Below are 22,179 nucleotides of genomic sequence, written 5' to 3'. Positions count from 1 at the left end.
AAGTAATGTCTCTGCTTTTTAATATACTATCTAGGTTGGGCATAACTTTCCTTCCAAGGAGCAAGTGTCTTTCAATTTCATGGCTGCAATCACCATCTGCAGTGATTTTGGAATCCCCCCAAATAAAAATCAGCCACTGTTTGCACTGTTTCCCCATGTATTTGCCATGAAATGATGGGACCAGATGCCATGATCTTAGTTAAGTAGTTCATAATTTTCATCAGTATTATGAATGGAATCTTATTTCAGATACGTTTTACAACTGGCTGTTAGTTTACCTTGGTGAACATATTAGCTTTCAAAACTTTTTTTCTGCTAAAGGAAGCCTTATTTTCTAGTAACAAGCATATGTTTTGATATAATGCATTTAGAGTTTAAGTTTCAGAAGTGAGATTCAAACTTAGGTGTACAGAGTATGACTCCTCTTTCTTTATATTTTTTATGCTGAGTCAATAGTCAATGAGTTTTCCATGCCCCGCTCCCCTTCCCACTCACTGACCCAATCCCTTATTCTCAGCACCAACCAAAATATATCAGAAAGAAGGACTCCTGCTTCCTTGACAAATACCTCATTTTACCTACTGAGACCTAAAGCATTTAAGCACTTGTCTAAGGTCATACAATGTAGTACTCAGAAAAAGGCAGAATTGGATTAGCTTCTAGAATAGTTATTATAATTCCTAACATAATAACAGTGGCTTAACTGTGGAGTCTCTTACATATTATATATGCTTCTACACACAGTTTTATCCATTTTAGTATTCTATGGAATGGTTTGCATAGTATTTATGATTGAGTATGAAATGAGAAAATTTCCATGCTATGAAAATACTGTTGGTTTTCAATTATATATTTTTAAAAAATAGAAAATGGGTCGTATTTATATTGTAACAGTACACAAGTGTATCCAAAATGGCTGAAGGCAGTTATCAAAATGCTTGTGAGTGAAAGCCAGTGAAAAGTTATTAATCCCCTAAAGTGCAATAAGCATTCTGAGAGAAGCAAGGATTATAAAAAATGGGGCAAAAAATAATAGAGAAGTGATTTAATTAAATAGCTGTTATTTGCAGTTTAATACATTGTACTATATGCTTTACAAATGTTAACTCTCTTAACTCTAAAACATACACACACAACAATCAAGAGGTAAATAATGGGTTTTGTTTTTTATTAGAGGAGATACCAGAAGTTCAGAGATGAAATTACTGGCTCAGGGTCATGATATTAATGAGTAGCAAAGACCGAATTGGAAATTGGGTGTATTTAACACCAAAAATCTTGTTCTAACTTTTCTATATACTTATCTATTTCCCTTAGAATCCAGCTAAAAATACACACATAGCTTCCTTTTTGGCAACACCGCATTAGTATAACAAGTCCTGGGAACATTTGTAACTATTAACTGAGACCCAAATGCATCTACTACCAAAAAGCTGGTCATTCCCAGGAAAGCCTTTCAGAAAATACTCATGACATATCTCATCACAAATCAAAAGATCAAGTCATTGTGGAAGAACTTATACAAGCAGCTGCTGCTGCTGCTGCTAAGTCACTTCAGTTGTGTCCGACTCTGTGTGACCCCATAGATGGCAGCCCAACAGGCTCCCCCATCCCTGGGATTCTCCAGGCAAGAACACTGGAGTGGGTTGCCATTTCCTTCTCCAATGCATGAAAGTGAAAAGTGAAAAGTGAAGTCGTGTCTGACTCTTTGCGACCCCATGGACTGCAGCCCACCACGCTCCTCCGTCCATGGGATTTTCCAGGCAAAAGTACTGGAGTGGGGTGCCATTGCCTTCTCCGATACAAGCAGCTACCCGGATACATATCAAACACGTGCTAAGCAAAATAAGCCAGACACCAAAGTGTGTATACTATATGATTCAATTTATATTAAACTCTTGAAAAGGCAAAACTAATCTATAGTGACAGAGAGCACATCAGCAGTTGCCTGGGGCTGGAAATCATGGAGAAGTGACTGGGAAAGGAAACAAGGGAATATTTAGGGGGTGAGTGAATAGGTAAAGCAAATATTCTTCAGAAGCGGGTCACAACCATTGGTGGAATGGGTTTAATGCTTCCTCTTAATTAGGGTATGGATGGGTAAGGACTAAGACATATCAGAAAATATCTTTGAGGGGTCACCAATGAACACTATGTTATGTGGACCTTCAGTGTTTCAGCAACCTGGTTTGAGAATAGCAGCAACATTTAGCTACTAAAATAAACCGTCTGGAAGCTTAGTGAACAATCAATGGTGGTAATCTACCCAGCTGCACAAAGGGCATGTGGGAACATCTCAAATGTCCTGTTTTCATATGGAATTAATGCAGTCGGTTATTTTTTCTTTTTGAAATGGATATAACATTGTAAGGGGAAGATAATTTTACATCAGAGGTGTCAGCTTGCCGATTATCTCTTGCATTTCAGCTTTCCCCATTTTTATGGCAAATTCTGCTGTAGTATCATTGTAATGGCTTTTGGCACACATATTATTTTGAGATCTGTGCGCTAATTCTAGGATCTCAATGCCTGTCTTGAACAACATCAAACAGAACGAGGAAATATGAACAAGGCTTATTGGAAAACATCTGCATGCATCTCACATCAAGAAATGCACATCACTTTTGGTTTTGAAAGTCTGATTTTCTTCACATTAAAATTACCTTGAAAGATACCTATTATGCAATATGATTCCTGTGACATGATCCTTTATCTATCATCCCTTCATTAAATATTTAACTATTTGGTAAAGAAATGCAATCATTAAAAGGGAAACCTGAAAACAATTCTCAATTTTAGAGGGGCTTTTACTTTGAATTTTTAAAGGTGGACATTCAAGGAACTAACATACCTTGTTAGGGTTTCAAAATAGGCCTAAAGGAAAGAAGAATACGAAATAGAAAGTGTCTAACATAAGATGAATGAATAAAACTAGATTATGATGCAGACCATCATCAAGAATTCAATCTTAATTTAGGATTCATTTCTTATTTAAGGAAGTAATAGGCAGGCCTTACAGGGTCCCTGTAGGTCTTGAGGCTATAAGAAAATTTTTCTCTGAATGTGGGGAGAAAACTTACATTGTCTTGTTCAGAATCTCAAAGGATTCTGTGATCCAGCCACAATGTTCCTCCCCTTCAAAGTTAACCAGCAGATGAGGTAAATAGCTTAATTCCAGGGTATTTCCAATTCATTCAATTTCAGCACATCTCATACACACTTGCTTAAACACTCACTTAAACATTGAGGTAAAAGCCCGTAAGCAACTACTTAGAGCTAAATATCTCCAGAGAGTCTTCAGAAATACAAATACCCAGGAAATTTCAAAAACAATAACAAAAGTCAACAGTGAAGAGAAACTGATTAAATACAGAAAATGTGGGGCCTGAAACCTCATTCCCTCAGACCAGTTTTTCAAAAAAGATGAAGAACCAGATCACTTTTTGCCCCTCCTCTGTTTCCCTGTCATATAGATGCTGATCACTAGGGGAAAAGTGTACAACAGCTGTTCAGCTTCTCCCATGCGACACAGTCAGTGGACTAGGCATTTTAGACATTTTTCATTGCTTTATTTTCTCAGATGAAAAATTAAGGTCCTTGGAATTTTAGGAGCCTGTCCATGGTCACCTAAGCAAAGACACTGGGCAGAGTTGGCACTTGAACCCAAGACAGCTTGGAGCTTAGTATTTCTTGTCCTTCTGCTCCTCCACACAGTGATTCCGCCTCTCTCCCTGCCTCACTGGTCCTTTCCATTATGCCTCCTTGGAGGGGTGGGTGTTTTTAGTCAGCCTACTTCATCTAAACTATTTCCCAAAGCTGCCTGTTAGGTTAACAGCACATGTCTCATACTGAGTTCTTACTCTTCCTTATGTAAATTTCATATGCATCACCCATGGCGCAGTAGTAAATGTGAAGTGCTGTGAACTAGGACTCTTGAGTCCTGCCTGCCCTAAAGAGACTGTGCGACCTTGCACAAGGCATGAATCCATCTGAGTGTCAGATAACAAGGCGGGTAGATTACATGATCTTGAAAGCTGAGATATAATAGTCTATTATTCCTTGGCATAAACATGTTTCTATTGAAAGTGATCTGATCATGTTACTAGGCTATTAGATCCATTGTCCTTATTTGGGGAAATATCACTTAGGCCCACTATGGTGTTGTCTAGCACTCAGATTATAAGGACACCACACAAACACATTTAACTCGATTTGTCCACAGTGTAACATATTGCCAAGTCCAGACAGACCCTTAAATGTTTTTTAATGGGCTGATTTGTTGAAAGTTGCTGTACCAGCCATCCCTTATGCAGGCCAGGGGAAGCTAGGGGGCAAGAACTGGAGATGAAGGCATGAGCTAGCAGTGGGTACTTTGGGTGGGAAGTTTTGGACCAGGAGAACAACCCTGGTTAAGAACGAAAAGCTTCTAGGAATTTTATATTTCTGTTTGTTAAAAAGTAATAATACTCCAGACTAAGATTAAGTGTTCAGTGAAATGGCATCTGTCTGCTAATAAGGTATAGACCAACCTCACTATCAGAGATACCTATTTGGAAAACTCTAGATTTGACCAGGCCTGGCTTCCCCTCCCCCCCACCCCCCACCCCAGACAGATGTAGAAATTCTCTTGTAGCCTCAATATAGCCCATACTAGGCTGGCAGAATTGCATGGGTGACTTCTCTGTATGCACAACCCCGTTTCATTTACTTCGCATCACTTTACAAGTACACTCTGGTCCTTCTACACTCTTGCTTATGAGGTACAGCAAGATTTATCAGCCACAGAGCAAGGCTGGAGGCGGTGGTGATGTGTTTGTGTGCCCCGTCTTAGGTCACCATGAGGCGGCAGTGATACTGCCTTAGCAGTGACACCGTTCATCCCTCATTCCAGGAGGCCTATGTGCAGCTGAATGTCTAACCTCCAAATGTGTACAAAACTCAGGAGTTATTTTAGTTCCTGCTTCTGAGACATGAGGCCGATGGTGATCAACAGAAATTGACCCAGGTAAGGGACACTAGCTGCTTTAAAGGCAGAAAAGGCTGCTGCAAATCGATTGAATGCAGCTGGTTTTATGAACAGGAGCCTCGGTGACACTGCTCTGGTTTCCCAATCTTACAAAGGTGCCCGCCCCGACACCTGTCCAAGCATTTCCATCAGAGTGTGTGAAAATATGACCTAGGCCTGTGTGTGTATGTATGTGTGTAAGTGGTGGCAGGTGGGAGAGGGCATGTCTTTGTGCCCCTGAAGCTGGTCCTGACCACTCTGGGGCAGCCAAGTATACAAGCTACACACCAGTGCATCAGCAAATGAGAGCATCTTGCCTTGGGAATATTTATCTGCAACCATCTGATCAGTTTGGGAACTATTGTGAGCATAGTCCTAGCATATTTCTGAGCAACCTCAGTAGGCCAGGCACAGCTGAAGGGCACTCCCATTTGTCTCGAGGGTCTGACCATCCCAAGCTGCACTGAGCTTCAGACCTGCCTGAAGTTTTCTCTTCATGGAGCCTCAGCCCATGGTAGGTCAGCTCTGCTGAGAGACTGCAGATGCTTCTGTCTCCTTGGTATATACCCCAACTTCCCCTCCCTCTTCTGATCCTGGACTTCAAGGATATGCATCATCACTGAAGGCTGATCAGTTAAAAGACTTGATCCTGAGTTTCCTAAGAGCTGTATAAATTGTGAATCTCTACCTGGCTCCAGAAAGTGGCTCCTGAATACGTCAGGCAGGTCTCAGACAAGTGTACCTTCTTGGTAAGAGAGGTGAAGACAAAGCCAGATTGCTTTCACCCCTGGAAACAGTGGTCTTTCATGTCAGAGTTTGGGTTATTTAATCTTTTAGTGCCGGGTATAAAATTTTGCTGGTGTGACATCCACTGATAACAACGAACATTCCACAACTTTGAGTGCCAAGAAATTAATGCTCCAATCTGCATAATCAAATCCCCAGGTAAACATCACCATGCCTTTCTCAGTACTTTTCGCCCCGCGCATTTCCAAATCCTTACGTTTATCTGAAATTCATGAAAATGTAATGCTTAACAATTTTTACTGTGGGAGCTTTTAAGGTTAACTATGATAAACACTGACTGCATGAAATTCACTAAATTCAGAATTATCAGGTTTTCCTATATGTTTAAAATATGAAAAAATATATATATAGCCTGAAGGTTACATGCGACAAGGTACATTTCCTGAATTTACATTTCAATCACTTAGCCTGTTTCACTATAATGTTGGTTTATGTTCAGGTTTGAAAAGTTCTTTAATGTTAAAATTCTTAAAACAAACTTTAGAAGCAGAAGGCTCTGTATTTTTCATCAGTTTCCTTAATTTAGCTGAACTAGATTCTACTCAGACAAAAAGCTAGAAAGAATGAATGTAGAAGGTCACAGTGGCAGAGAACTGAATTAGCATGGTGACTCCTCAGAGGCTTATGCTTTTCCATAGAGCTCAATGAATTAATCTGATATTGTTGGAAGGGATTGGGAAGGACAAATAATACCAAATCAAGTGAAGACAATTTTATAATTTTTTAGTCACAATTAAAACCAGACTCTGGGCTTAATCTAAATATAAACCCTGAACTAAGCTTAATCCTGAATCTAGTCTAAGAATTGCTTGTTAACTTAACAAACTCCTGTGCATCCTTCAAGGCCCATTTTATCTGTCACTACCTCTTGAAGGCTTCCTTGATATCCCAGATAAAATTACTCTTTCCTCTGAGAAACTCTGCTGGTAAATATTGCTGTTTAATTTACTATTCTGCTACACAATTGTTTGTTCATGTTATGTCTTATTATTAAATGATAAATTCTGTATCCTCAGTAGATGGTCAATGAATTTTTCTTGAAATAATGAATACAACAATATATTCTAGCTGTCTCATGAATATGATTCTAAAGCTTTGTGCCCTGGTAGTCTAAGAATTTATACTGTTTAAAATTAAAACCTATCATCATTACACCAAGAAAAGAAAAGCAGGTTGCAGATCAAATCTGGTTCACAGGTTTTATTGGGCTTCCTCAGTGTTATAAAATAGTTGAATCAGGAGCCAACATTTGAAAGTCAGGAGACTGCACACAAAAGTTTGCACTTCTAATTTCTTAAAATGTCTAAATCTACGGTAAAATCTAACAAGCATTTCCATATGGTCACATGTGGCGGGAGCTGGCAGCTGGGTACACAGCTTCCCTTGCTTATCCCTTTACCTGGCTGAGCCCTTTAAAGCATTTCCATTTGCAATGTTGCTTTTAGAACATTAGATTTTTCATTGTTTCAGGTGACAGGTGGTTTATGAAGAGCTATCCATGTACTCTTAAAAGCAATTAATACATATTTGGTATATGTCTAGCTTTAAGATGAGACAAAGAACAGGAAGCCAGGTGCCTTCTATTAAGTGACTTAGCTTTTGGGGTAGGGGCTTTGGGCGGGAGAGATAAGAATCCACATTCATTAAACTATATGAAACATCAGTCCCTCATCCAAGACACATGGTGTACAAGCAATTCAAAGAGGGAAACCACATATGAGGTCCCATTGGAATCAGGAAGACATAAAACTACAGCAAAACCCAAACCCCAAACTAAACCAAACAACAATAAAACTAGAATGCACTTAGAAGGAGAAATAAGTCCCCCTGGTTGTCCTGACATATCTAAACAAAATATTGCAAAGCCTGCCTTCTTCATCTTAAGTGGACAGTGACCTGAGGACCATTCTCCCTCCCTTCTCTTCTTGTTCCCCTCATGGTCACTTTCTTTGTGAAGCCATCTCCTTTTATGTCCTCTGTTGCGAAGCCTTAACATTCATCCCAGAGGTTCACTCAGTGCACTCAACATTTAGTGAAGCTCACTTTATTAGAATTTTTGCACTGATAGTGTTCAGAGGCCAGGAAGTCAAGGCCTTTGTCCTTATGAAAATAAAAGCCAAAGCAAGCAAGTACAGAGTAGGAATCAACCCTCACTTCCTTATAACAGGCTATGTGTACCCTCAACAATAATGTGGACAGGAAGCACACCATGACACATACATAAACCAGTAAGCGTGAGTATTGCATCAAAGAGCAAAAGTAAAAAACATCCCTCAAATGATTTGGGAACGAAGAACAAACATGCAAGAAAAAAAAATATACGGTGTATTATAAAGAAACATTTAAATATAGATTGGGACCTGGTAAGCCAGGTATGTGTAGGAGATTGTGGGGCAGGGTGGTTATTCCAGGACCACTTTCAAAGCATATTGATTCAGAAACAGGACTGAAAGGATGCCTTCACATATTTGCACAGGCTGTTCCTTCTGGCTGGCATTTATACTCTCCCTTATCCACCTAATAAACTCCTATTCATTTGTTTTGAGGCACATGGATGCATTATTTCCTTTGCTAGGTTTTCTCCAGGTACCTCGTCCAATAGAGGTGCCCCCTACTCTGCCCATCCCCAGCCTCCATAGACTCTCATATGCCCCTCACCGTATCACTCTGTTCTTTCCATGCACTTGCAGACTGAACTGTTGAGAAACACATTTTACCGCTGAATCCCCAAAACTAGCAAACTCTTGATGTTCCGAACTGGTTAACTGAATAAAGAGGAGTGGCAGCGGGTGGGATAAGGGTGGGTAGAAGAGCATTTTGAATGGAGGAATGACATACAAAATGGAACAGTTGAAGGAAAACCTATGTCATGCTCTGTCGAGTGAGAATGTTTCTGCTTGGCTAGAGTAGAGAATTTGTGTCAGGGAAAAAAAGAAAAATGAGGCTGTTGAGGGTAAAGCAAGTCCATAGAGGGCCTTGGATGCATTGTGAAGAGGAGAAAATCACATAGTGCCATAACCCTGAAGATTCTTTCTCGTCTCCTCTGCTGCTCTTAACTTGATTCCAAACCAACCTCTTGTGGAGCATCTCATCATTTCAAGCCCTGCCCTGCGGGAGTTGCGTGGTCTTTCAAAGTGTCCCTTCATTCTCAGAGAGGCCACTTTCTGCGCCTCAGACAAGTTAACATCCTTTGCAGGGCTCAGTGTGTAAGACAGGATCTCTGCTGCACATTCTGTGTTTTCATGCTGACAGGTGTCCATAATGAAGCCAGCATGGTCCTTCTGATCATGCCGGCCGACAGACCACTGCTGGTGGGCACTCCGCCATCTGGACCCTGACAGTCCTCAGCATCCCTGAAGCATCACCACACTGCTCCACCTGCTGTTCTGTGGGTCTACAGGGCAGGGCTTGGAGGCTGCCTCTGTGACCAGCACACAAGCAGCTCAAGGTCAGAAACTCATAAGGCAAAGCTACAACCTAGCAGTATGGGAAACCAGGTAGCTGTGCTAAACTTGTATGGCTGTCCCTGCCTCTTCTCTTCACTCCCTCATGGCTTGTGTCTTAAGAGAGGCACAGGTCAATCAACATGAAATCCTTCCATAACCAGAACTCAGACCCACTGTTCCATCCTTCACCCAATCCCTCACTCACTCACCTACTCCTCCCATATTTCTGTCCATATCATTCTAATGTCCCCTTGATGACTTCTACTTTTCATCTCACTTTATTGTCTATATTTTGAAAGTACCCAAGAGATAGATAGGTAGATCTTTTGAAAAGCAAAATGCATGCATGCTAAGTCACTGCAGTTCTGTCTGACCCTTTGTGAACCTATGGATTCTAGCCTACTAGGCTCCTCCATCCATGGGATTCTCCCAGCAAGAATCCTGGAGTGAGTTGCCACGCCCTCTTCCAGGGGATCTTCCCCACCCAGGGATTGACCCCACATCTTTTATGTCTCCTGCACTGGCAGGCAGGTTCTTTACTACCAGCTCCACATGGAAAGTCCCATAAAGGAAAATAAATACATTTTAAAATGTTTAACATGACTAGCATTTCCCAATTTCTCTGAATGGCCAAATACCTAGAGGAGATGGCTTTGGGCTGGCTGTTTGATGGTTCAGTTCTGGGTACTTCTGTGAGGCTGTGTTCATTTTGCAATGGCAAGTTCTAAGGTAACAAAGAATATAAATGCCTAACAAAGTCTCTGCTTCTCAGAAACTAAAAATTAAGGATTAAAAATATGAGTTGGGTACCTAGGTACAAGGGATTGATACAAAAATATACATAAGTGGACAGAAAAAGGCATGGTCTTTGAATCAAGAAAATCATAGTTTTATTGTGGTTAGAAGCCTCTCCCTCAAGGGTGGTATCGTCAAGATGGTGACACAAGTCATTCCTGAATTTAGTCCCTCTCACAAGAAGATCAGCTAGTAACACCAACATAGGTGAGACACCCCCGTGAAAGTCCCAAAAGATGGAGGTAAGATGGAAGCTCCCCTCTAGACCACAGAGATTGATAAGGCCCTCATTAGAAGGGTAAGAGTAATGGCTATATACTGATCCCGTCACCCCTTCCCCGGAAGCACAGCAGCACACTGAGAGGCCCCCGGGGCCTGTGGTTTCTCCAGTGAGATACAAAAAGCCCAAGGTGCACAGCATTGTGAGTCACTCCCTTGGAGGCACAGTTGGGTCTCAGCCCACGGCTATCACATCGTGGGGCTGGGGCGGGAGATGCGGGGAAGGGCTAACAGTAACCAGGACTTGGGTCTTAGCACACCAATTTCCTCTTAATGGTGGAGGAGGAGATCCCAGCCAGTGACTTGGCTCATCTGCAGAGCCTAGCTGGTGACCTCATCTGGCCAGAGTGCTTGATGCAGAATTCTGCCTAGTCTGATCCCCAAACAACAAGCTGTGCTGGTCTTGAGGCCTGTTCTGCTGCACCACCAGGCAGGGAAGCAGGCTCCTACTGTTAAGAATAGCCCTCAGTTATACCTGATCAGGAAGCATAACCAGAGCACCTGGAAGGCTGAGTGCCCTACGTTCTAGCTGCACTTGCAGGGACGCCTGAGTAGAAAAGCCAGCCAATAGTTCTGTCCATCCACAGAACCAACTCAGTGGCTCTGCCTGACCAGGGAGCTCAGGGAATAGTTTTGCCTGACCTTGGTTCCCCAGGCAGTGAGAGATACCAGCTGTTCCATAGCCTTCGCCAGGTTGGGAAGCAATTGTTACTATACCTCTTAACTACTGAGTATAATGCCAAACTAGGAATCCTGACAGCAAATATAAGCAACTATGGAGCCCATTCTATAGCTGCACTTGAGCAAGAACCAAACCAGCAGTTCTAGTCAACTATTCCCAATCAGTGGCACTCCTGAACTCAGGGGTCAGGCAGTGGCTTCATCCAAATAGAGACCCTGAGAGCAAGCTCCATTAGTCCAAGGATGCTACCAGCTGACCTGTCAGAATCTCAAGATGAACAGGCAGATGGACTGCCTCTGACTAAAAATGAAAGAAAGTGTCAGTCGCTCAGTCATGTCTGACTCTTTGTGACCCCATGGTCTATCCATGGAATTCTCCAGACAAGAATACTGGAGTGGATTGCCATTTCCTTCTCCAGGGGGTCTTCCTGACCCAGGGATCAAACCCAGGTCTCCTGCATTGCAAGCAGATTCTTTACCATCTGAGCTACCAGGGAAGCCCTCTAACCAAGGGAATCTATAAAGTCTGTAAGTGGAAACTGCTTTCTTAAATATACAGATACCAATGCAAAGAGTCAAAGATCACAAAGAATCAGGTAAACATGATGCCATCAAAAGAAACTAATAAAGCTCTAAAAACTAACCTTGAAGAAATAGAGATCTATTATGTACTGCCTGACAAAACATTCTGAATAATCCTCTTAAAGAAGTTTAGTAAACTACAAGGTCACACAGGCAACTAAATAAAATTTGGAAAATAATGCATAAACAAAATGAGAAGTTTAACAAGGAAACAGAAACCATCCAAAAAAACCAAACAGAAATTCTGTAACTGAAGAATACAGTCTAAACTGAAAAATTCAATAAATAACTTCAACAGCAGACTCAACCAAGCACAAGAATTAGAAAATAGGTCATTTTGAAATTACCCAGTCATTTGAGCAAAAACAAACAAAAAAATCAAAAGAGTATAAAAGTCTATGGGGCTTAGGGGACACACTCAAGAGAAACAATATATTCATTATGGTTAAGGACTGTTTCTGCTATAATGAACCAGTAAAATCTGGAGGAGGTGATGATATATGCAAATGCACAATCAAGAATATCAGAAGTGAGAGAGATAAAGACTTTACTGAACAAACAAAAGCTAATAACCATCACCACTAAACCTGCCTTACAAAAAAAGCTACAGGATGTTCTTCCAGAGGAAGTAAAATAATGCTCACTAACATCATAAAGGTGTATGAATGGAGGTATAATACTCACTGGTAACTGTAAGTTATATAACAGTATATACATAGACAAAGTCAGATTATCTAATATTGTGATGGTGTTGCATAGTTTACTGACAACTCTAGATTAAAACTTTTTTAAAAAAGTATGAAAAATAACCATAACTACAATAATTTATTATTGGATACACAATACAAAAATATGTGAACTTTAACACTTATAACCTAAAATGTAACACTTATAACCTAAAATGTGAGAAGGGAGAAGAAAAAGTGTAGAGTTTTATACATGCTATTGAAATTAAGCTGTTATCAGCTTAAAGTAGAATGTTATAAATATATTTTATGTAAGTCTCATGATAACTACAAAGGAAAAATCTGTAGTAGTTATACAAGATTATGATAAACAAAGCATATTGCTACAAAAGTCATTAAATCACAAATTTAATCATAAGAACAAAGGTTTTACAACACAATTAGAAAACAATTAACAAAATGGCAATAATAAATCCTCACCTACCAATAATTACTTTAAATTCAAAGGGATTAAATTCTCCAATCCAAAGACACAGAATGAAAATTTAAAAAAAAATTAATAATATGCTATTTACAAGAAACTTACCTTAGCTTTAACTACACACATACTGAAAGTGAAGGGATATAATAAGATATTTCAAGCAAATGGTAAGAAAGCAGGGTTAACTATACTTATATCAGACAAAACAGAGTTGAAACTACAAATGTCCAGAAGAGACTAAGCAGGTCATAATATAATCATAAAGGAGTCAATCAATCAACAATATATGACAATTATAAATATTTATGCACATGGTATTGAAGCATCTAAATATATGAAGCAAATACTAAAAGGAGTAAAAGGAAAAATAAACAGCAACACAGTAATAGTTGGAGACTTTAATATCTTACTTTCACCATTGGATAGGTCATCCTGCAGAGAGAATCCATATGGAAACAGTAAATGTGAATAATACTATAAACCAAACAGACCTAACAAGACACATAGAGAACATTCTATTTAACAACAAAATACACATTCTTCTCAACTGGAAAGATCAATTTCTAGGATAGATCATATGTTGGAATACAAAATGAGTCAGTAAATTTAAAACACTGATATCACACTAAATGTTTTCCAAAAGCAATGATATGAAACTAGAGACCAAAGACAGGAAAAAACAAACAAACAACAACAATAAAAAGAACTCACAAATGCATAAATTAAAATAAAAACAAAACAAAACACATTTCTGAACAACCAATGAACCAAAGAACTGAAAAGAGAAAAAAGTATCTTGAAACAAAAACAGAAACATGACATAAAAAATTATGAGATGCAGTAAAAGAAATTCTAAGAGGGAAGTTTATACTGATAAACACATACATCAGACAAAAGAAAGCTCTCAAATAAATAATTTTGTAGCTTAAGAAACTAGAAAAATAACAAATGAGGCCCAAGAGTAGCAGAAGAGGGACATAATAAAAATTAGAGGAGAAAAACAATAGAAAAGATTAACAAAAGAATAATAAAGATTATCCAGTGAAGAGCTTTTTTTTTTTTTAAAGGATAAATAAAACAGATCAACCCTTAGCTAGGCTAGCTAAGAAAAAAAGAGATGACTCAAGCAAATAACATCATAAACAAAAGAGGAGACATTACAACTTATACATTAGAAATGCAAAAGATCATAAAAGACTACTTTGAACAATGATATACAAATAGCATTTCAATATACTAACAACTAATTATCTGAAAAATAAGCAAAAAAAATCCCATTTACAGTAGTACTGAAAAGAATAAAATACTTAGGAATAAATCTTACCAAGGAGATGTAATATTTCTACAATGAAAACTATAAGACACTACTGAAAGAAACTGAAGATGACACAAATTAGTGGAATGCTTTCTTGAGTTCATAGATTGGAGAAATTAATATCATTAAAATGTCCATACTACTTAAGTCATATATTGATTCAATGCAGCCCTTATCAAGACTCCAGTGGCATTTTTTTTTAAGAAATAGAAAACAAATCCTAAAATTTGTTTGGAATCACAAAAGATGCTACTTGGCAAAGGAGTCCTAAGAAAGAAGAACAGAGCTAGAAGAATAACACTTCCTGATTTAAAATTACATTATAAAGCAATGGAAATCAAAACAATATGGTACTGGCATAAAAACAGACACAGAGAGCAATGGTATAGAATCAAGAATCCTGAAATAAATCCATGCATGATATGGTCACTAATATCTGACATGGGAGCCAAAAACGCTCAATGGAGAAATGACAAGCTCTTCAATGAATGGTGATGGGAAAACTGGATATTCACATTTAAGAGAATTAAACTAAACCCCTATCATATCATTCATAAAAATTAACTCAAATGGATTAACAACTTAAATATAAGACCTGAAACTACAAAATTCCTACAATAAATCATACAGAAAAAAAAAAACAAAACCCTCCTGGCCATTGGTCTTGGCAATGATTTTTTGGACATGACACCTAAAGTTTAAGCAACAAAATCAAAAATAAATAAGTGGGACTGTGTCAAACTAAAGAGCTTCTGCACCGCAAAGGAAACCATTAACAAAATAAAAATACAAACTACAGAATGGGGGAAAATATTTGCAAGTCACATATCTGGTAAGGGGTTAGTATCTAAAGCAAAAAAGGAACTTATATAACTCAAAAGCAAAATATCGAAGCCAATTAAAAAGTGGGCAAAGGATATTAGTCTTTTTTCAAAGAAAATATTCAGAGAACCAACAGGTACATGGAAAGGTGCTCAACATCACTAATCATTAGTTAAATGCAAATCAAAATCATATGGGTTATCACTTTTCCCCTGTTAGAATGCATTATCAAAAAATAAGAGATAACAGTGCTATTAAGGTTGTGGAGAAAAAATAACCCTGTACACTGTTAGTAGGAATATAAATTGGTATAGCCACAATGGAGAACAGTATGGATATGATTCAAATAATTACAAACAGAACTACAATATAATCTAACCATTCCAGTTAAGGGCATACACTCAAGAGAAAGGAAATGACTATACCAAAGAAGCAATTATCTGTACACCACGTTAACTTTAGCATTATTTATAAGAGCCAAAATGGGGAAACGGCCAAAGAGGCCAAACTATCTTCATAGATGGATAAATGGATAGAGAAAATGTGTTATATATGGTATGTATATTTTCAATTCATAAGATATATTTATATATTTTTAGAGATATATTTATAAATTTATATATATATATAGATGTAGATAATAGAACACTATTCAGCCATAAAAATTATGAAATCTTGCCATTTATGACAATATGGATGGACCGGGAGGACATTATACTAAGTGAAATAATTTGGACAGACAGTAAAAATTGCATGATCTCACTTATACATGGAATTAAAAAAAAAAACAACTCATTGAGAGAACAGATTGGTGGGGGATGGGGAGTTGGGGAAACTGTTCTGGAGATTTAATGTATAGCATGGTGACCATAGTTAATAATACTATACTGCATATTTGAAATCTAGGAAATCTTAAAAGCCGTCATCACAAGAAAAAAAAATCTGTACATAGTGAGAGATGCTAATTAGATTTATTGTAATGTCTGTTTTGCAATATACACATATATCAAATCATTATACTGTATACCTTAAACATATACAATGTTATATGTCAGTTATATCTCAATTAAACTAGAAGAATAAAGGCAATTAGATTGTTGCATACAAAAAAACAAACAAAAAGAAACCCACCACTCCCAACATACACAAAATCAAATTCCATTGAAATATACTGAATTAAGATTAAGCCATCAAAGCATACACTGAATACGTATTATGAATGATATTGTGGGTGGGTAAAATGCTACATTCAGCATAGCTACTACCCTCAAGGAGATTTCTATTTAGGTGAAATAAAAGTTAACATGACATCCCGAGTTATGGGGGCTCCACTGTGTGACCTCCACCATCAGTACCATGAGAGACTAGGATTCTATAACTGTACACAGGACAATGAATGAACTGCTTATACTGTGGTATAGATTACCAGTACTATGGAAGCTCCAGCAGAGAAGTTCAGTGAGGACCACCATGACTCTGGAAGGCCCCTGAATGGCAGGGGAATTAGACTGGTTCTTAGATAGCAGGGTTCATTGCTTAAGGACAGGTGGAGAGGTGAGTGTGTTGTGTTGTGTAGTGTCCTGTCAAATAAAACTCTTGGAGAAATTTACATTTTGCAAATAAATTCAGGGAAGGAAAAATATATCAGAAGCACAAGAAGAATTTTAAAATTGTCTCATCTCATCTGAAATAATAATATAAAAAAAAACACCAGCAAAAAGAAGTCAATACTCTCAGAAGTGACAGCAAATTTTTACACCGTGGTTCTAAATTGTCAGATTCTCAACTATTTGTGAGAATAATCTACACTATAACATTCTTTGCTTTCTATTTTTGTTCAAAGATATGAGTATAGGATCCTTTGAAATACCAGATAAAAAGGAAAAGAAAAAAAAAAGAAAACTGTGTTAGGCAGAAAATATGAGAATAATGTCCTATCAATATAACGTTAACACAGGTGTCCAAAAGAAGACAGGGCAGAATACACAAGAGAGGGGAAAGTTGTGAATGCCACGAAGCAAGAGGCTTTCAGAAATGTGTAAACATGGTAGGCTCCTTACTGTGATTATACTGCAGAAGCCCTCTGATCTGACTTGATCACAAGTGGGCCGGTTAATCGAAATGTCAGAGTACAGCATCAGAAAATGATCCTCATGTCCATCTGTGTTCCATGCAAAAGGAGCACAGATGGGAAGGGAAAGGGAGCACCTAGACCCAGACCATGGACTTAAATCTCCACTCTGTCCATTACCGCTGGGTGACGGAGGCGCTTTGTGCCTAAGTGTCCCCATCTGTAAAATGGGTACAGACACAGTGCCTACCTCACAGGACTACAATGGAGAGTACACTGATGAACACTGTAAGGCTTGGAGAACAGTATTTGACATCATAAGCATTATGTGCTTGTTAAATAACATTCTTTTTTTAACAGGGCCAAGGCTGCTGCTTTTCCAGGGGTCCTGTTATTAGATCTTCCAATGTCTTTTTTGGCATCAAACACACGTTAGGTTTTATTTTTCTTAACAGTGGAACAAGAACTTAAAACCACTTGAGAAGCAACCTGCATGCAGCATGCCTCTACATTTAATATAACTCCTCTTCTCCCACAATTTTTTTTTGTTTTTGCATTAGACACAAATATTATTTGATCCCACTCTTTTAGAGATACGCCTTTACATGCTTTTGAAGCATTCAACTTTGTTTTATAGAAACAGTCCTTTTTGCACCACATTTCATTGGTTTATAATGTACTTAAAATCACATTTTAATTACCAAGACAAATGATAGTCATGTGAGAATGAGTTACAAACATAACTTATTCATAACTCAACTGGTCAGAGAAGTAAGTATTCTTGGTAGAGAGCTCCCTGCTAGTTCAATAAATTGAGAGTGTTATTTAATATGATTTGTAAGTGGCAAAGGTGAGCATTATTTAATCTGACCAGTAAGTTTGAATAAAGTTAGAGACTCCAATTCCATTAAGAATGCTACTTTTGGATTTTATTTGCTATACCAGTTTCTTAATTCATCAGAATTAAAAAAAATTCTTTTAATATAAAGGAACTTCTTAATCTGATTTGTTACTGTCCATAGTCCGAGAGATGCTTTACTGTAAACTGGAACCATCAGAGAAGTTTATGGCCATTCTTAAGATTTAAATTTCAGGTTAGGCTTCTTTTCTTTCCTATCACCAACCTGGTTCTCTTTGTAAGTTTCCAAGAATCTGACAATTAGCCCTTAGAACTAACCCTTTTTATTCCTCCTATATCAGAATATGCTAAATAATATCCAGGTAACCCTCTCATTCTCTATTTTCGAGGGACAAAGAATTAACTACTTTTATAAATTATTTTCTTTTCCACTACTTACAATGTATCTACTAAACTCACAATGTGTTCAACAATCTTCTTTCTGTATCTCTCTTTAGGTAGCTACTTAGATTACACAGAATCATTAGGCTGTATTCAGCAGATGACAATTAATGCAGTTTTTTAAGATAGGATGAAAAATTGTACGGAACCTGTAGTCCATGGGCAGAACCTAAAACATCTATCATACTCAGGACTAGGCATACTGATGGATTTGCTGCACTCACCAGCCATGCCCTCCAACAGACTGGGCTGGACCAGCATGGGGCATAGTTTCAAAGCATCCACACAGACAGGAAACATGCAGAAGAGGTAGGGGTGGAAACCTCTCTTCAGCATATGTAAAGTAACTCTCCAGCTTTCAGAATGAATCTGGGTCATTTATTTCAATCAACAAATAATTACAGAGCTTCCACAGGTGCGATGCAAAACAAACTCAAATTGCTTCTACTTTAGCCCGTGCTCCATGATACGCATTTATGCCATCAGAAAGAAAAAAAAAAAAAAATCACAGGTCACATGAGGAACAGACCACCTGAAAAGCCAGCAATGATTATGATGTTCTTACATGTTAGAAGCAGGCATCACCCTTATCATTCTACCTGCAGAACTACTAATATTGTCAGCTCATCTTTTACAAATTTCATTTAAATTAGAATGGCTCCTGGAAAGGAGATCCATTTGGGGAGAAATAGTGGTAAGGCTGCAGTCCATGGGGTCGCTAGGAGTCGGACATGACTGAGCGACTTCACTTTCACTTTTCACTTTCATGCATTGGAGAAGGAAATGGCAACCCACTCCAGTGTTCTTGCCTGGAGAATCCCAGGGACGGCGGAGCCTGGTGGGCAGCAGCAGCAGCAGTGTGTTGGCGGAAAACACCCAATGAATAAATACTGAGTTCTGTTGTTAGAACAAACACCATCCTCTGCCATTTGGATGTGTATTTAAGAACTTTGTGACAGCTAATGAAAACAAACCATCATGATTCATAAGCAGGGACTAGAGATCCTTACAAGTTATTCCAGAAAAGCCTCAAGTTAAAACAGGCAAAACAGAAAAACTCATGAACATGCAACAGCTGTTAGAAGTAATTACAATATTGGATCTTGATTATAAGAGAGCAAATGAGATACAACTTTTTACAGATCCAAGATTCTCTCTGACCAACATTTATCGTGGCTCAGATCAGGAAACAGAATAGAGAAAGATGATTTTTTTTCCACACAATTTGCGACCCATAAATTATGAATTAAGCACTAATAGATAAAGCAGAGAGAAAATTAAGACATGAGATCTATTTTACAATTCAGAGAGCTCTTTTCATTTGTGTGGGGGGTGGATTACATTTTGAAGAGAGGCTTTACCAAACATCTTTCTTTCTCTGACATGAACTACAATTTCTCATTATTTCCCTGAGGAGTCAGGCGAAGATGTTTGTGTCAAAGTTCAGAGGGTAAATTAGCAACACCGTCTCAACCATCTGGAAACATGCTGAACTTTCTAGATGACAGAAATGTTCTATACAAACACTGTCTAATATGGTAGCTGCTGGTCATGTGTGGCTTTTCAACACTTGCAATCTGACGAGTCTGACATAGAAACTTAAATTTAGAATTTCAATAGTGCCATTTGGCTAGTGGCTACAGTACTGGACAGGCTAGTCTAGAGCATATCTCTTTCTCCTTCCCCTTGGCCAATTAGACCAGGCAGCTGGGGTTTATCCTTCACACACTGTACACTGTCCCTGTGAAACCCCACATACTCCATGCCAGCTTGGTCTCAAAAGGGCTCTGAGCGAGGCTCATTGGAGCTTGTTTGACAAATACGCACATTAAGAAGATTTTTTAAAAAAATAGGCAATGGCAAATATCAGCTTTCTAGACCCCTCTGCCAATCCATGTGTCTTCCTGCACTCAAATATATTTTCTAGCGCTTTCTCGGGGACAGCTTCAAAATGATTCAAATGGTCTGACTTTCCATGAGTTTGCCTGTTATAAAAGCAACTGAAAGAGTTCGGTGAGAACACTTAGACAAAGAGAACCTGTAAAATACTGAGGCAGAGTGGAGGAAGTCTTAGCTTGTGAGGAGGCAGGCTGCCTAGAGAGAGATATGAAAGCACAGCAAACCTTAGCTGTTTTTTTTAATTACAGAGTGTTTGAAATAAAGAAATGCTCTTTGGCCATTACATAAAACTCTGCCTTGCTCATCATGGAGTGCAAACGTACTAATACTGGTTCCCAAAGCAATCAATTATTTTCTGACTCCATTTCCCAGTTTCACTGAGTTAACCAGATGATACCTCTGATTGTTTCCTTTTACCTGTTTATTGTTTGTTGATGCATTCCTTTACGAGTCAGAAATTTAAGAGATGTTCAAATTTTAATGACACCCCTTGAGTGGGGAGAAAATGGATATTCTGAGGCAGTATGTCTTGCCCATGAAGACAGTGGTAACTCCCGAACTTAAGTCACTTCTTGTCGATAGCATTTCAGTAGCAAAGACTGTTTTCCACAAAAACACATACCTGGAGGAGGAGATCAGAAGTTGGTCTGACTCGCTGTTGGAAAAGGATGCTTAGCGTTCGATTCTGTTGTTCCAAATCAAACACTCTTGTTTTCAACTTTACACATTCCTCCCTGAGATCCTGCAAAAAACACATTGAAAGGGAAAAAAAAGTCTATAATTGAAAGATAGCTTTGCATATTATAACCATATTTCATCAGCTATTTCAAACACATTAGTAATAAATACTATTTTTAGCCTTCAAACCCCCAGAAATAAATCACACATAATGTTTTCTTCCACAGCCCATTGTCTGATAGAATTATTAAGTTCAGGAAAGCCAATATAAAAAACAACAACAACAACAACACAGCACCTTGAAATCAGAAATGCATTAATCTAGCATGCTATTTTTAAAAATGGTAAATCTCAGCGATATAAAGTCAATTTAAGCTTCCACCTATATATTTGGCCTTTCACTGTCTTCATAAAAGCAATCATCAAGCACAAGCCACAAGGACAGCGCTGTTTTTGCAGTGAATAGAGATTTGATGAACTAAAGAAACTATCACTTTTGACGGAGCCCTTCGCTGTCATTTGTGGAAACGAGCTGAAACTCTCAATGCGGTTGCTAATCGAATCAGTGATGCATTTAGATGGAGTGAAGCAACTGTGAAGTGAAGGCTTACAAGGCCGCTTGGAACTTTCCCATCCTCTACACTAGTGGATTTTCATATCGTTTGGGGGTGTTCTGGTCTTAGTGCTGGGGAAGAAGTGGAAGAACCATACCTCGGCATCCCCTTAGAGCAGCTCTTCTGAATAATAGTTAAAACATCACCGAGAACTCTCCCCCAGCTTTCATGAGGGGAGCTGAGAAAACGGAGCTTTAGGATTCTCTGGAATCCCATGGAGCTTCTTTCCAAACAAACTTACAATAAAGATACTTGTACTGACATGTCTACATCCTCCGAAGAGGTTCAAGAAAGACCAGGTAGAATAAAGCCCCAAGGCAAGGTTCTTCAAAAGCTGACCCTTTTCTGTATTTCAAACTTTATCTTACACTATTTCATGATTTTTTTTTTTTACAGGCTTCTGCTCTTACCATGTGAAGAACAAGGGTCTGCTTGTTCTCGAAAGTGCCATGCATTCTGACACCATCCTTCCTGCCTCACCTCCCTCTGGCTTCTCATCCACCTCCTCATTCTTCCAGTCCAAGTGACATCCAGCTCAAATTCTGTCTCCTTCCTGATGCTTTAATCTGGCATCCTCCACTTTTATCTGCTCCCTTTTCTGAACTCCAGTAAGCCCTCAATGCTTCTTCTGTGACATTTAGTTAATGTCACAGGCTGCTTTGTGTTGACTTTCTTTCATGGTTTGGACTTAATGTTGTCGATTAGGTAACATGTTCCT

The 22,179-nt window shown here is 38.6% G+C and overlaps 1 protein-coding gene across 4 annotated transcripts in view; it reads right to left on the bottom strand.

Annotated features, from left to right (window-relative positions):
- The window catches only part of NCKAP5 (NCK associated protein 5), a 1,102,414-nt gene that overhangs the window by 203,632 nt on the left and 876,603 nt on the right, over positions 1-22,179 (bottom strand). For all 4 annotated transcript variants that reach the window (XM_024980953.2, XM_010802114.4, XM_015475847.3 and 1 more), the window contains exon 10: positions 20,792-20,911. In XM_024980953.2, coding sequence (XP_024836721.1) covers positions 20,792-20,911 — 120 coding nt within the window. The remainder of the gene's footprint in view (positions 1-20,791; positions 20,912-22,179) is intronic.

Source organism: Bos taurus, chromosome 2, assembly GCF_002263795.3.
Source record: "Bos taurus isolate L1 Dominette 01449 registration number 42190680 breed Hereford chromosome 2, ARS-UCD2.0, whole genome shotgun sequence".
In the NCBI taxonomy this organism is placed as follows: domain Eukaryota; kingdom Metazoa; phylum Chordata; class Mammalia; order Artiodactyla; family Bovidae; genus Bos; species Bos taurus.
Note: the sequence above shows the minus strand (reverse complement) of the source record. Positions and strands in the feature narration are given on the sequence as shown.